The sequence below is a fragment of the Nycticebus coucang genome, chromosome 7, assembly GCF_027406575.1.
Source record: "Nycticebus coucang isolate mNycCou1 chromosome 7, mNycCou1.pri, whole genome shotgun sequence".
NCBI classification, from domain to species: Eukaryota; Metazoa; Chordata; class Mammalia; order Primates; family Lorisidae; genus Nycticebus; species Nycticebus coucang.
Genome location: NC_069786.1, coordinates 74,926,664 through 74,942,092, shown reverse-complemented (window position 1 = coordinate 74,942,092; position 15,429 = coordinate 74,926,664). Strand labels below are relative to the sequence as shown.

General features: G+C 40.0%; 2 protein-coding genes across 12 annotated transcripts in view; both read right to left on the bottom strand.

Annotated features, from left to right (window-relative positions):
• Window positions 1-15,429, bottom strand: part of OSBPL6 (oxysterol binding protein like 6) — a 225,152-nt gene that overhangs the window by 34,424 nt on the left and 175,299 nt on the right. For 6 of the 11 annotated variants that reach the window (XM_053597359.1, XM_053597358.1, XM_053597360.1 and 3 more), the window contains 3 exons: window positions 9,936-10,039; window positions 9,259-9,351; window positions 4,715-4,789 (listed from right to left, as the gene is read on the bottom strand). In XM_053597359.1, the coding sequence (XP_053453334.1) occupies window positions 4,715-4,789; window positions 9,259-9,351; window positions 9,936-10,039 (272 nt within the window). The remainder of the gene's footprint in view (window positions 1-4,714; window positions 4,790-9,258; window positions 9,352-9,935; window positions 10,040-15,429) is intronic. The other 5 variants (XM_053597364.1, XM_053597367.1, XM_053597363.1 and 2 more) reach the window with 2 other exon arrangements.
• Window positions 11,501-13,724, bottom strand: LOC128590155 (uncharacterized). Its single transcript, XM_053597369.1, has 2 exons — window positions 13,234-13,724; window positions 11,501-13,101 (listed from the first exon to the last, which is right to left on the bottom strand). The coding sequence occupies exons 1-2, from the start codon at window positions 13,237-13,239 to the stop codon at window positions 12,379-12,381; spliced, it is 729 nt and encodes a 242-aa protein (XP_053453344.1). The 5' UTR covers window positions 13,240-13,724; the 3' UTR covers window positions 11,501-12,378.

Here is a 15,429-nt window from a genome sequence, read left to right as displayed (position 1 = left end):
ACATTCAACTCTGTTATGTATATGAACATGGCTCATGAACTGGCCAATAGTAAAAACATTGAACAAGTCATATTACTGTAGATTTTCCAAAAAGGCTATGGGTACTTCCCTGCCCAGCCTGGATATGGGCAAGGCTTGTGATGGATAGATGCAAACCACCTTTTCTTCCCCTTGAGGAAGAGTTTTCCTGAGCATTACAAGCTCTAAATCTTACTGCATAGCTGTTTGTAGCTATTCATTCAGTTGTTTCAAGAACCAGACTCTAAGACTCTCCCCTGAGTTGAATTTTGTATAATTGAAAGGATAACTCACATCCCTATCCTTTTTTTTTGTACAGACAGAGTCTCACTGTACCGCCCTCGGGTAGAGTCCCGTGGTGTCACATGGCTCACAGCAACCTCCAACTCCCAGGCTTAAGCGATTCTCTTGCCTCAGCCTCCGGAGCAGCTGGGACTACAGGCGCCCGCCACAACGCCCGGCTATTTTTTGGTTGCAGTATTGGCCAGGGCTGAGGTTTGAACCCGCCACCCTCGGCACATGGGGCCGGCGCCCTACTCACTGAGCCACAGGCACCGCCCCAGATCCGCTTCTTAATTTTTTGCTTTAAACTTCCTAACAGATTTGGGGAGAGAAATGAGGTAGAGGGATGGGATGCACACTCCTTCTCTGTAGATATGGAGGGCAGATGAAAGAGAGGGAAAGAAATGAGAAGTTTGGCCTGAGCTGTAGTCCAAGGGCAGTTGGAAGAGAAGGTCCTTCTCAGGTACCACTTCCCTGGCTACATGGGAGTTATTTATCTTAAAACATACTCAAGGCTTACTAGGGAAGGAAGTGAGCATTAAGATTTCCCCCAAGTTTTAAACATGTTAGTATGTGCTATCCAAAGCATTTGTATCTGGAGGGATCAACATAATTGTACTTCAATTATTTTGGTTACACTGGGTTGGGAGATATCAGCAGCTTGTTTGTCTTATCAGGCTCTACATCTCTGAACCATCAGAGACAATTGAGTGCTGGGGTTCAATAATTTGCTGGAATCATGAATCGGTACCTTTTATGAGAACAATCACTGGGGTCATTTTAGGATACTACAAAGGAGTGGGATTTAGGTAGAAGAATGTAGATAAATAAAGGAAGTTCTGACCTTAACTATGGTGGTGCTAAATCTAGAAAGAGCAGTCACCCCATTGTTCCCTAAGAGGAACACGAAGACTCCCTGGGAAGGACGGTGGAGACCAGGAGGTCACTGGGAGAGACTCAGGTTGAAAAAACAGGTTTTTAGGGCGTTTTCAGATATAAGGATTCAGTTTCCTGATAAAAGGAACTAGGAAAGCACTAAGAGAAAGAAATGTTGAGTGTTTGGTGAAGGGAAATCTAATGTGCCCAGGATCATGGAAAAGGGATTTTTATCTGCACTCCAGTGGCCACAACATTCCAAAGGCTCCCCTGGCTCAGAAGAGCCTTGAGTCGGTGGGGAGACTGTCCTGAGAGCTAGCGAAGGGGCTGCACAGAAGGCTGTGCTGTTCTGAACACCGGGAGAGTCCAGGAAGGACCCAGCCTTGTCCCTGAGATAAATTATTGTCTCTCTACTAAATATTGGAGCTGGATGCTGAGAAGAAAAATAGAAGTTACAAATCTATATTTGGAACACATCAGAAGCTTAAATTGGCTATTAAAACAGTAAAAGTGATTCACTGTATTACCCACAGGGAAGGGGACTTGGAATACTCCTCTTAAACCGAAATCAGACAGTTCCCTGGGAAACTGAAAACTAATTTTCAGAGACTTCTGATTGAAAATGTTTATGCTGCTATCTTTTTTGTTAAAAGAAGTGTGTGGAATGGGTCATTTTAACCGAGGAACTGATGAAATGAAATTGAGAAACTGAGAACACAAACTATAATGTATTAATCTAACTCTAATTGAGTATTTCTTTAGCCTGGAGACTTGTTGACTCAGTTTTTTATTCATCAATTTGGGTATTATGGGGTCCAAACTTTTAAGTGGTTAACTAGTTTCTCTGTCAGTGATAGTTGGAGCGGGAGCTGCCTACAGTTCTCCATGTTTATACCTGAGAATCCTCAGTGCTGGATTTGGGCCTTTTACCCAGAAGTCCTATGAGAGGGAGGAAGTCTGATTCTGGACTGTTCTGGTACCAGTAGCTGCAGTTAAGAATGGGGATGTTAGTAGATACTCTTAGTAACTAGAAGAAGTGAAAAGGAATGAGTTGGCAGTGGAACTGCTGGCACTGAAGTCCAGCCATGGCCGGCAGGAAAGGAAGCAGAGGCAGCAGGTCTGAGACGGACACTCACTGAGCCAGGGTCACAGTCTCCTGCCGTTGCTGGTTTGCACTATGTGTCCAGGGACCCTTTGTGGGTACTGACTGCTTTGGGACCCTCAGTGTCCTTCCATGGGGAGGGCCTGGTGTTTCTCTTTTTCCAACCTCCTGTTCTGTTGGGTCTGGCTGATTTTCCAAGTTGGCCATTCTAAGCCATTCTGAAACATGTCCTTGGGTTCACTTTTATCAATCTCTGTTGCCCTGGACTTTTGAGTGGGCAAGAAAAGCAGGTGACTTAGAATCATTTGTAAAGATTGTAGGTGAGAGGCATTTAGATTTAAAATGTGTGGGATAACTTCACTACTGGGAAGAGATACAACTGGGAATTTATGGGAACCATTGCATTACGAGACATAGGGGACCTGGGTCACCAGCATCAGGGCACTGGATTGTGGGTGAGGGGCTGAGGGAGCTACCTGGGGGTCCTGCTTGATGTTGCTGTTTTGATATGGAGTCAAAGCTATAGATCCTAGCACAGTTGTTTCTTCTAGTTACTCCTGAGTACAGTATTAAATGTTGCCAGTAGCTTTTCTTATTATACACATCTAAATTTTTCTTGTAACTTTTGTAGTCACAGCTACTCTGGGAGGTGGGCATTAATGATTTTTCCTTTTAACAGCTTTTTCTCCTCTACTCCTAATTTTTTAAATTTAAATCCATTTGCATTCAAATAAGTACTTATCCCAGCTGTATTATATTTGCTGTATGCATCTGCGATTTTAAAAATGAACACTGGAGAAACATAATCACTTCCCTATGTGTCATCTTAGACGTAGACTACTCAAGGAAACATTAGTATTTTCACATAATGATTGACCTTTCACTTTTATACTGAGATGCTATTCTCTCTCTAATAATCATTTGGATTTCTTAATTTTATACAAGAAAAATTACATTTAAGATTATATCGAACTTTACAAAGAAAGATTTAAAAAATTAAAAGGAACAGATTTAACTGATGATACAGGTATCTATTGTCAGAATTTGTTACCACATCAGTGTCATAACCTTTATTTGCATTAGAATACATGCATAAGATAAATACTGACGAAAGTAATTTCAATAATTTGTCCAAATGTTCACAAAACTGTGAGGTTAAGAGTCAGCACCCTGATGAATTCCAAGACGCTGGTTCATTTTATAATCAAAAGCAATTCTGTTTCTCCAGAACGCTGAACACTTAGATATAAAGCAAGAGCCAATTACTAATCATAAAGGAGGAAGCCGTGAATCTTTACACTAGTATCCACTTTCTACACTATAACCAAAACCTTTTCATATTTTTCAGCAATTCTAGTCTTAAAATATATTTCACCATTAGTGAGAGCAAGACTGTTGTTAATTCAAGAAATATTATCTAACAGTCAAAAACTAACATGCTATGAGCTTGGTAAATCTATATTTTTAAAAGTTCATAGCATCTCATGATTAAGCAAATATTAAAATTTACTTTATCCAGCCAAGGGTTCTTGTGTTTAAATATTCTATTTTATATTCTATATGGATAATTCACTCTTCATTTATCTTATCTTCCTCATTTTGTTCTCTGTTCTCCTTAAATCCATTCATTTTCTCTTAGGAAAAAAACCAACCACCAACAACTTCTAGATATGGAATAAATACCCTTTAATTAACTCTGTGGGTTTTTCATTTCCACACCATAGTTTCTGATTTTTGTGTCAATATTCTTTTCCCCAAACAATTCTCCCTTGCTAAGTATAATTTGGGTAGCCATTTAGAGATGACATAAAAATTCACCTTCTCTATTCTTTTTTTTTTTTTTTTTACAGTTTTTGGCCGAGGCTGGGTTTGAACTGGCCACCTTCAGCATATGGGGCTGGCACACTACTCGGTTGAGCCACAGGCGCTGCCCAAAATTCACCTTTTCTTACCCTCTCATTTCTTTATTCTCACATCCTTTTCAAATAGTCACACTGCTACAAAAAAAAGGCACAATTTATGTCTCTAGTAACATGACTTTTCTTAGAAAAACAGAAATCAGTAAGCAAAGGTTCCACTATCAGTATGGTAAAAAAAAGTAAATAAATAAAAACAGTATCATTTAAGGAAATCCCACATCGCTGGGCACTGTTCTCAGTCTTGCAAACTTGTCTTAAATGATGTGTTAACACTGAAAGTAAAAGTCAAGAACGGGATTATGTAGTAGTTCTCCATTTCAAAAAGGAACACCCATGGTTGATTCCTGCCATGCAAAGACCGCCAGAGAACATGCGAAAGCCATGCCACCGTGAATGGGCTACGGGTGATGCCATTGCACACGGGTGGCACCCTCAGGACTGGGGTTGGGACAGGGGTATCCCCTAGACACGAGTTCTCATTCTTACTAACTTCCCCTTGAGATTGAAATCCACTCACTGTTGTAGCCACTGCTGCCGCTAGCCTCTGCCGGCGCCGAGTTGTGCTGAACTGGCCCTTCGTAGGTGGCCCTTCCTGACAGTGAATGGGAGAAAAGAAGGGGGAGAAAACACAGGATGGGGGAGGGAGAGGATGGGACATGGGGGTGAAAGATAATCAGACAAGGGAGAGCGAGAGTTTTTTTAACTGAAGTTGATTTTTCTTTCTTTTTTTTCTTTGCAGTTTTTGGCCGGGGCTGGGTTTGAACCCGCCACCTCCAGCATATGGGGCCACCGCCCTACCCCTTGATTTTTCTTAAATCTTAGCTTTGAAAAGAGCTCAAAGAGACATTCATGCTGCCAGAAACATTCATCATTCTCATTGCAGATCCTCAAATCCCTGAAGTCTATTTTCTGAATAGAACCCCCACCCCAAAACAAGATGAAGAATTATGAATTGATGAATCTGTGATTTCAGGGTAACATGTGATGTCATGTTATATGAAATCAAAAGGCATTCAATAAATGGTAGCACACAAAAAATGAGTTCAGGAAAAATTAATTAAATAATGTGAGAAGGCTAAAATGAACAGGTTATAACGAACAGGCTTCTTTCTAGGCAGAATTGTTTTATTTCTTACTAAGAGAAAAAAGTAAGGGGAAGGCTATCAGGGTTCTTAACCCCTCACCTAATCCCCTACTATATAGCTGACACGCTGGTGCTCAATATTAGGCACACTGTTGGGATTTTCAAGTTGAAGTATTTTCTAAGGAAGAAACCTGTCTCTATGTGATAAGGAAAAGCCCCCTCAAATTCCCCAACATGTGGGGACAATGTCTATGAAAATCAACTATGAAAAACTAAAAGCATAAGTTTCACTTATGCATAAACCCACAGAAGACCCTAGAGCCTTCTTTCCATTTTTCCCCCTCTTTTTGGTGAATCACATTAGGAATAATGATATTTCCTTCTAACCATTCAACTCTGCCTCCATCTGACAGACCCTGCTTCTTCAAGGTTATGAGCAATCATTTCATTTCCAATTAACTGAGATATACTTTTGTACAATCATTAAATAGTCCAGATTCAAAAACCAGAATTATTGCTTTAGTCTTTTTCAAATGACAGAAAAATATTTTAAATTCTTATATCTCAAATTCTCTCTAAATTTTTCAAATTACATTCATATTTCTCCTCCGTCTTCACAGATCTGCATACATGTATGTATATGTTTGTCATACATACATACATATGTAATATGTTTTCCACAGAAAGTCTTCTATACCAAGTATGTTCCACTTAATGCAGTAAAAGAAAGAAGAACTTATTTTTAAACTGCAGTATAATTTGAGCATCTGTGAGATCCAGGACAGTCATGCATTAATGACAGCAGATCACTTATCCGTTAATACATACTTCCTACTATTCCTCAGCCCTTCAACATCCAGGGACCTAGTATTTAACTTACACTATTAGCATCAGAGAAAATATAGCAGCTCTTTTTTTCCCACAGCAAACCTTTAAAAACTATTCCCTCTTGCCCTCCTCTGCCTCATTTAAATATAGCCAAACTATTACTGCATAATGATACTGAGGCTTTGTTACAATCATAAAGTTTTAAGTTTGGGAGACAGGAAGTCCTTTTCCTAAATGGTAATCCCCACAGAACCTTCTAGAACAATCACTGGCTTCATGAAGTACATGACTGATTTCTGGGGACAACTACTTAATGGCTTCTAGCAGAAATATGGCCACAGGGGTACAGAATTTAACCTTCACATTCAAATCAGTAGCAGAATCTAACCTATGCAAGACTAAGAAATCAACATCTAACATAACATATCCTTCATTTTCACTTTCCTGAGGTCAATTTTTAAAAGAATCTATTTTATAATTATTTCAATATGAAAACTGCTACAGATGCTGAACACAAAGTTCAGTGGCACAACCTCAAGAAACCCAACAGCAGTAACAATAACCACCACCACCACAATCGTCACCCTCCGGCTGGTGTCTTCACAGACGGCTGATGTACTAAAAGTTCCAAACAATAGAGGGGATGAAAAAAGACCTCTTACAACTCAAGAGCCCTTCATGTTGCTTGCAACAATCACCATCAGGGAAATGGTTCAAAGAAGTAAGATGACGATGAGTTCAAAACAAATACCTGGCGTTGTTAGATGAGTTTCCTATAGTCAAAAAACATTTAAGACAGGAGGGGAAAAAACTGAAATTAAGGGTGGGAAAGATGGACACTTAATCCATAAAAGTAAAAATAAATACTGTGCCCTTCTATTGGCAAAATACTGAGGAATAATGATATTTACATAGGCAATAGTCTTCCCGAATGAACTAAGACGTTTCCTCAACCAAGTATGCCAGTTGGAGGAACATTGGATAACTTCTCAGTCACAGAGAAAGAGCACCCTAAGGGCTACTTGAAGTCCAGTTGGTTTGGGCAAGTAGAAAAGGCCCAGGAATAGTATCTTACCAAATTCTGAAGTATTCTCCTTGCCTTTTGCTTTAGTCTGAGTGGAAGTAGACTTGCTCTGGGAATGCTGGGAACGATCACTAGCCTACTGCCACCCCTAACTCTATTTGTTTCTGCTTGGTATTGCAATGAGATATCATATTTTTGAACAGGCAAAGGTGTTTTTGAGTATAGGAATGAGACGGTTTCAATTTCCCTCAAAAAATAACTAAAGTCGACTATAAAGGCCATTTTGTTACTCTTTGGCAAAACGAAAACAAAGCAAAGCATCATAAATAAAAATTAATAAACAAAATGAACACCCAAAGATGTGGCCGGAGTATGAATGAAGAATATTTTTCTGCTGTTTGAACATTTTCTTCTGATGACCCACAAAATCTTCATAACTTCTCTGCACATTTAAAAGCAGTTTGCTTGACCACACAGGCGGTGTCGTCATAGCCGCATTTTGTGTCCTTTGGAGTAAACTGAGTGATGTGGGGACAGTGGTAGGACTCCTGGCTGCAACAGAGCATCCAGGGACACTGTGCTCAGACCCTCTGAGAACCAACTTGTTCAAGGCAAAAGTCAATGGTGTACCTTCTAAAAACAAGAGTGAAATAACATTCACTCACAAAGGTATATGTTCTTATGATGCTGGCCTTCTTCAATGATTTTATTTATAGGAATGGTTCTTTTACTTTTAAAAATGGCTCTTTTTTTCCCCTGGCTATGGTTCAGACGTACCATGTTAAAAAAAAAAAAAAAATCCCCTCCCCCACCAAATGAAAACAAAAAGCAACAATGACAAAAAAACTAGACAATCACAAGCTCAAAACAAATAAAACTGCCAAAAGCAATTTCAGGTAATTTTCTTGTGAAATCATTTGGCACATCTGTCCCTACAGTATTAACTTTAAGAAAGAAAGGGAAAATACACAGAAACACACTGAGCAAAGGTATACAAAAAATTGTGTTCAGAAACCGTGGACATTCTAAATAGAAAAACGTGGACTGTTAGTGCTTATGAAAATTTATTTTCGAACACATCATATTAGCAAGCAAAGCAACAATTTGTTATTTACACATTCAGAATTATTATTAATAAAGTCAGAATTCAAGAAGAATTATTTTGTTAATTATTTGGAAGACACTGAAGAATTTTGCAAAGCAATTCCTTCTACCTTTGCCTTAGAATATAAATTCATTTATAGTGTAATTTTAAAAAAGCCAACTCACAAAGTCTTATTTTGATTGTGCAGGGCAAGTGTCTCTTATAATATATAACTAGGATAAGAATAGTAAAGCTCCTAGTTTAAAAAGAGGTTTTAGGCATTTATCACATTTGTATTACTGCAACACAATAACACAAAAGGCTCTTAGTTTAAAAATTTTAAACTACTCATTTCAAAAAATAATTTATTTCAAAGTAAATTTATCATAAGCTGTTAAGACTTCAGTTCAGATTTTAAAGTGATTGTTGATGGCCAATTAATATCTATGTTTGTAGAATCATAGAATTACAGAGTTAAAAGGGAATTTAGAGTTCATTAAACTAACTATATCACTTTAACCAGGAGCAAATGGAAGTTCAGAAAATTTAACAGAAAAGGCACAAAATTATACTGCTAGGAAATCACAGTGGTTAGACTAGAACATAGGTTGGTTGATTTCTAATTTCCTGCACGCTCTGCCCTTTCTCTTGCTGAGATGAAAGTTTGGACAAAGCTGACACATAAAAGCCTATTTTAAGATCTAGTATATACGATGGATGTTCATTACAACCCATTGGGTTTTTAGTCTAGATTCTTCATGTGACTTTTTTGTTAAAATACATTTTAACAGTTCGAAGGCCATAATCAAGAATGAAAATGCCACTTTGCAGCCGTATTGTATACTTTTAACTTATCTTTTAAATTCTTTTCACTTAAGCCAGAGTTAGAAAAATAGATTTCCTGCTGTTTGAGATTAGTCATTTTGAAAAGGATTGGCTCTAAAGCAGTGAAGCTGGTCTCTCAATCTAACTCCCACGAGCTGATCAATAAAGACTAGTACTTTTATAAAAACGTGAATGAAGGAAAAGTAAAATTTGTACCTGTAGTTGTATTTTTGAATCTTTGCTGACACTTTTTGTTCTCCATCGTCTTGTGACCCGCTTGTCTTTCTTTGAAATATCTACACAGTTAGCCTACATTGCACAAATGGTTAAAAGCAACAAAGTATCATTAAGTTCACAGAGATGATACAAATCTAGACAGACAGAGCACATTGCGTTAGTACAGAAATCATTGTTAGAACCTATGAGAGAACCAGCCAGGAGGGGAAGGCTTATCAGATGTATAATGGGCATTAAAAGCAAAGCCAAGAACTTAATTATAAAATATATTTTTTCTGATATCGAAAATGAAAACAGGAACAGAAATCTCTAGCATTGTTTTCTCTATGAAAAGATGATAATAATTTTGAGAGCACCTTCAAAGTTCTGAGAGCATCTTCAAAGTTATCATTTCTAATGGAACATAAACATGGAGGAATGATTCGGATTACTGTATGTATGTCTTCTGGTTAGTTTGTATTTCACTGTAAAATATTCTAAAAACTATCTTAACACAATGACACCAAGAATCAAAAATATTAAGAATAACTCCAGAGTATAAACTAGCCTGTATTGTAGTTATTTCCCCTTAAATATTACCTTCTATAGTCATAACAATCCCGGAAAGATTACAAATTAATATCCTAAGTCCTTTCACCAGCAGCAGAAATGTTTACCTGCATGTCAGTAAAGTTAGGTGCTGACTGAGTTCTCTGAAGTATTTCCAAATTTTGTAGGAGTTTGCTAAGTTCCACCAGGTTTGACTGGCAGTGTGCAAGATCTAATAAAAAATCAGAAATAAAAATGTGTTAGACTTGGGCAGGGTGTGGTGATGATAATACAAGGGTTAACTCAAATGAGGCAAATATGATGAGGCAGATCCAAGTTCACATGAGGATGATCCTGGCAAGTGAAATAAAACTGGTCCTTCTCTGGTTTAGAACCAAAACCAACTATGAGAAGATTGCAAAGCCTCTCTTACAAATTAATAGCTGTTAGTGTTGAAGCCATTAAAATCCCAAATTGTGTATAATCATCTCCCTGCTCTGACAGCCTTTTTCACAGGAGAAGCACACTCAGGGGGGCTTCAGTGGCCCTGCAGTTTTCCTGTGAGGAACCCGAATATCTGCTTCTCTAAAACGGTTTACAAGGTGGTGCCTGGAATTTTGGTGAAGTTATAGTCAAGTTCATAAACATAAGATGGAATGCAAAATCAGTTAAACATAGTTATCTATAACTCAGCTCACAAACAATGTTGAAATGCATCATCTTTTTAGGGCGGCGCCTGTGGCTCAAAAGAGTAGGGCGCCAGCTCCATATACCGGAGGTGGTGGGTTCAAACCCCGCCCCGGCCAAATACTGCAAAAGGAAAAAAAAAAAATCTATTAGACGCATTATACTATGTCAAAGCTTTTCAAAGAGTGATCCTTGGTTCAGTAACATTGACATCACTTGGGCTTCAACTCATTCTATTTGAACTGATGTTTATAATTAAGAAATGACTTTTAGTTTCATTTTTAATTTTTTGGTGTATCTGGAACAAGAGATAATGTTGAAAGATCTGCATAATAAATTATCACTCTTTAAAACAAACTGATTTTTACTATGTGAAATTAAACACACTGAGGTAAGTACAGATCTATGAATAGCCAGCTGCTTTAAGTATTAGAACTATAAATCTGAATCTGAACAATCTTACAATGTTACAACTTTTGAAATGCAACCAATGGAAATACAACCAACAAAATAATCTAGAAATGTTACTGCTTTTGAAATACAACCAACCTTAATATTAGGTACTTTCTATGCCAAATAATCAGTATAGATAAAACAAGGGGCAAGGGAGTTTCAGAGAAAGTAACTGTGGTTTGAGGTCATCAAAGCGGGCTTAACAGAGGAATTGTTTCCAGGTGTGGGAGATTGACGAGCATGGTTCAGCCATACAGCAAGGTGGGGGAATGAAGCAAGGGCACTGCACAGTGACCTATGCAAAGGCACAGAGGTGGGCGTGGGCGAATGTGCTCAGGAAATAGCAAGTAAGTTTACTTTGGTCTACAGAAGGCAGAGTTGCAAGGGTATACAGGGCCAAAAAGCTGAAGGCGCGCATTGCTAAATGTTGGCCCAAGTTTGGACAAAAGGCCCAGAGCCAGGGTAAAATCAACAAAGAATTTTTTGCATAAAATCTATTTTAAAAGCTGGAAGTCTTGAGGGAGTATTAAGTAGTAGATAAAGCATTGGCTTTTGGGTGAGTCAAATATAAGTTGGCTACAGTCTCAATCTCTGCATCAAGGCAGCTGTATAACCTTGGGCAGAGGTTATAACCTCGTGCATTTCACTTCCTCATCTGTAAAGAGGGGACTGTTGCAGTCTCTATGCCTCATGGCTGAGTGCAATAGAATTATGCCTGCTTGGGCAGCGCCTGTGGCTCAAGGAGTAGGGCGCTGGCTCCATATAGCGGAGGTGGTGGGTTCACACCTGGCCCCGGCCAAAAACTGCAAAACAAATAAATAAATAAATAAAATCGAGGAATTACCGATACCAAAAAAAAAAAAAAAAAAAGAAAAAGAATTATGCCTGCTAAGGGCTGGCACAGGGCCTGCAGACAAGTTTGGAATGGGATGAGCCTCTGAGAGGACTAAGGTGGAGAGAGAGACGAAGGACAGGGAAAGCAGGCAGCAGGTTACCTGATCGCCCAGGGACAAGGCAAATGGTGGGTCTGAGCCAGAAAGTTAGGAATGGAGTTTGGAGGAAAATGTAGACAACAAGCAAGAGACAGGGGCCTGTGCTTAAGGAAATAAGACACAACTCGGCTTTAGCTAGGTGAACACAGAGGGAAGGTGGGTCAAAGATGACTCTGAGGTCCAGGGGTAGTTGACAGAAGCACTAACAGAAACAGGGGGGTCCAGTGGAGTCCAGGACTGGGGCCCACTTCTAGGGAAGACAGGTGAGAGGGCAGTTGAAAAAAAAATTCAGCCACAGGCCCAGAATGCCTGGACTTGGATCCCAGCTCCACTGTTACTAGACGTGTGAACTTGGTCAGGTGACTAAATTCTTTGTGCCTACGTTTCCTCATCTGTAAAATGAAATTGAAGAATAAATGAGTTAACACATACAAAACTCTTAAAATAGTGCCTGATGGGTAGGAAGTACCTGATACCTATTAGTTGCTACCACTGTCATTATTACCATTACTGCCACCACCACCAGTGCCACCACCCATATCACCATCATCACAATTGCCACCTCCACCATCACTATTACAGCTGCCACCATCACCTCTACCACCTCCCCTCCAATCACTATCACCACTGTCACCTCCATTACCCCTGCAATCAGCACCTCCATCACCTCTACCACCTCCCCTCCAATCACTATCACCACTGTCACCTCCATTACCCCTGCAATCAGCACCTCCATCACCTCTACCACCTCCCCTCCAATCACTATCACCACTGTCACCTCCATTACCCCTGCAATCAGCACCTCCATCACCTCTACCACCTCCCCTCCAATCACTATCACCACTGTCACCTCCATTACCCCTGCAAGCAGCACCTCCATCACCTCTACCACCTCCCCTCCAATCACTATCACCACTGTCACCTCCATTACCCCTGCAAGCAGCACCTCCATCACCTCTACCACCTCCCCTCCAATCACTATCACCACTGTCACCTCCATTACCCCTGCAAGCAGCACCTCCATCACCTCTACCACCTCCCCTCCAATCACTATCACCACTGTCACCTCCATTACCCCTGCAAGCAGCACCTCCATCACCTCTACCACCTCCCCTCCAATCACTATCACCACTGTCACCTCCATTACCCCTGCAATCAGCACCTCTATCACCTCTACCACCTCCCCTGCAACCACCATCACTGTCACCTCTGCTACCCCTACAATCAGCACCTCCATCACCTCTACCACCTCCCTTCCAACCACCATCACTTCCACTACCCCCATAATTAGCACCTCCATCACCTCTACCACCAGCCCACAACCATCACCACCAATACTACTATTATCATGACTACCACAACTACTATCATAATCAAAACATGGTTCAAATTATGAGCCTGCCAGGTATCTCCAAAGTGCAAAGTATAGTTATTAGAATCATGTTGGCCTGGGTTAGACCCCAGCTCTGCCAAGTACTCACTGTGTGATATGGACAAGTTACTTGGCCTGAGCTTTAGTTTTCCTATATGTGAAATTATGTGCTACATAAATCCCCAAAACCATAAAACCATACTTGGCTTGGTGTTTGGCCTACAATGAACACCCAACAAGCTATACTTCCTATTATTGAAGTGGAAAGTGGAAGCCTGAATCTTGATCACGTCTATAACCAAGGTTGGCCAGAGCAGTGTCATAATGAGGCAGAGGAGGAACAGTTGGAGAATAAGAAAAACTTCATGGGGCCCAGGGAGGAAGCTGGTCAAAGAATGTACAGGTCAGGTCAGAGGATGGGGCTGAGCACAGAAGAGAAATCAGATAGGCTCTTGCTACCTTAAATGCTTTTTCCATAGAACAAAAAGGGAAATTAGTGGAGAGAAGTTGGAGTCTGTGGGCAGATAGCAGGAACTAATGAAGCAGGAAGGACTGTGGTCATCCCCCAGAGAGATGATTATTGACTAAATCCTGAAGGAAAAGAGCAAGGCAGGTGGAGGACACAGGCAGAGCAGTCAGGGAGAGGAGGAGAAGGATCCCCCCACGTCTGGAACAAGGGCACAGGGACCGACCACACAGTACTCTGAAACAGACAGGGAGACAGGTGCACGCCTCCACCAGCCCCAGGCTTCTTGCATCAAAGCTAATGTCTATTTATTTGGGTTAAATGAATATTGTCCCAGTGGATGGACTTAATCTTTTTGGTCATGTAGGCAGCCAGGTTAAATACCTCAAGTAAAGAAAAAAAATACCTTGAATAAGTGTAAGGCTGCAGGAATTAGAGGAGGGGCTGATATCTCTAAAATCACTGCTGAGGAAAGTGAGGCACGTGTTTAGGAAAGAGTTTAGGAAAAGTGAGGCACGTGTTTCCTCAATCTGAAGTAATATACTCAAATTAGAGTCTGAGTATATTGTTCTGTTACTACATCCAAGTAAAACATTCTTTAATGGAATGTCAGCTGGACATAGTTTAGGAATACAACATTCCTCTTAAATTATAGTTCACATAAAGCTCTAGTCTGGGATGTCGGTTTCTCAGTGGACTGATAAAAATGCTGTGGAGTTTGAGTTCACACACTGGTAGAGAAAAAAAAATTTATTTTGGTTGGGGGACCAATGGATTTCCAAATTTTAAGTTGTCTTACATCTACTTTTATTATAATTTCATAGAAGAAAATAGTTTTTTTTTTCTTTTTTTTTTTTTTTTTATTGTTGGGGATTCATTGAGGGTACAATAAGCCAGGTTACACTGATTGCAATTGTTAGGTAAAGTCCCTCTTGCAATCATGTCTTGCCCCCATAAAGTGTGACACACACCAAGGCCCCACCCCCCTCCCTCCTTCCCTCTTTCTGTTCCCCCCCATAACCATAATTGTCATTAATTGTCCTCATATCAAAATTGAGTACATAGGATTCATGCTTCTCCATTCTTGTGATGCTTTACTAAGAATAATGTCTTCCATGTCCATCCAGGTTAATGCGAAAATAGTTTTTTTTTTGAGACAGAGTCTCACTATGTTGTCTTCGGTAGAGTGCCATGGCGTCACAGCTCACAGCAACCTCAAAGTCTTGGGCTTAAGTGATTCTCTTGCCTCAGCCTCCCAAGTAATGGGACTACATGCGCTGACCAAAATGCCCAACTTTTTTTTTTAAAGATGAGGTCTTGCTCTGGCTCAGCTAGTCTCAAACTCCTAAACTCAGGCAATCCACTTGCCTTGGCCTCCCAGAGTGCTAGGATTAGAGGCGTGAGTCACTGCGCCCAGCCAGAAGAAAATAATTTTTAAAAACTAGGTCCAACATCATCTACAAGATCATTTTAAAAATTAAATCATACTGAGCCTTATTAAATACTCTCTACATTTTCCCTGTTTTTTTTTTTTTTCAGTTTTGAAGGTCAAATGAGAATAGTCTCATAGAATGGAAATGGCCTGTGGATCAAGTTCGGATCAACATGCTCTGGCTGATTATAAGGAAGGAAAAAGTATGAAGAAATTCAGA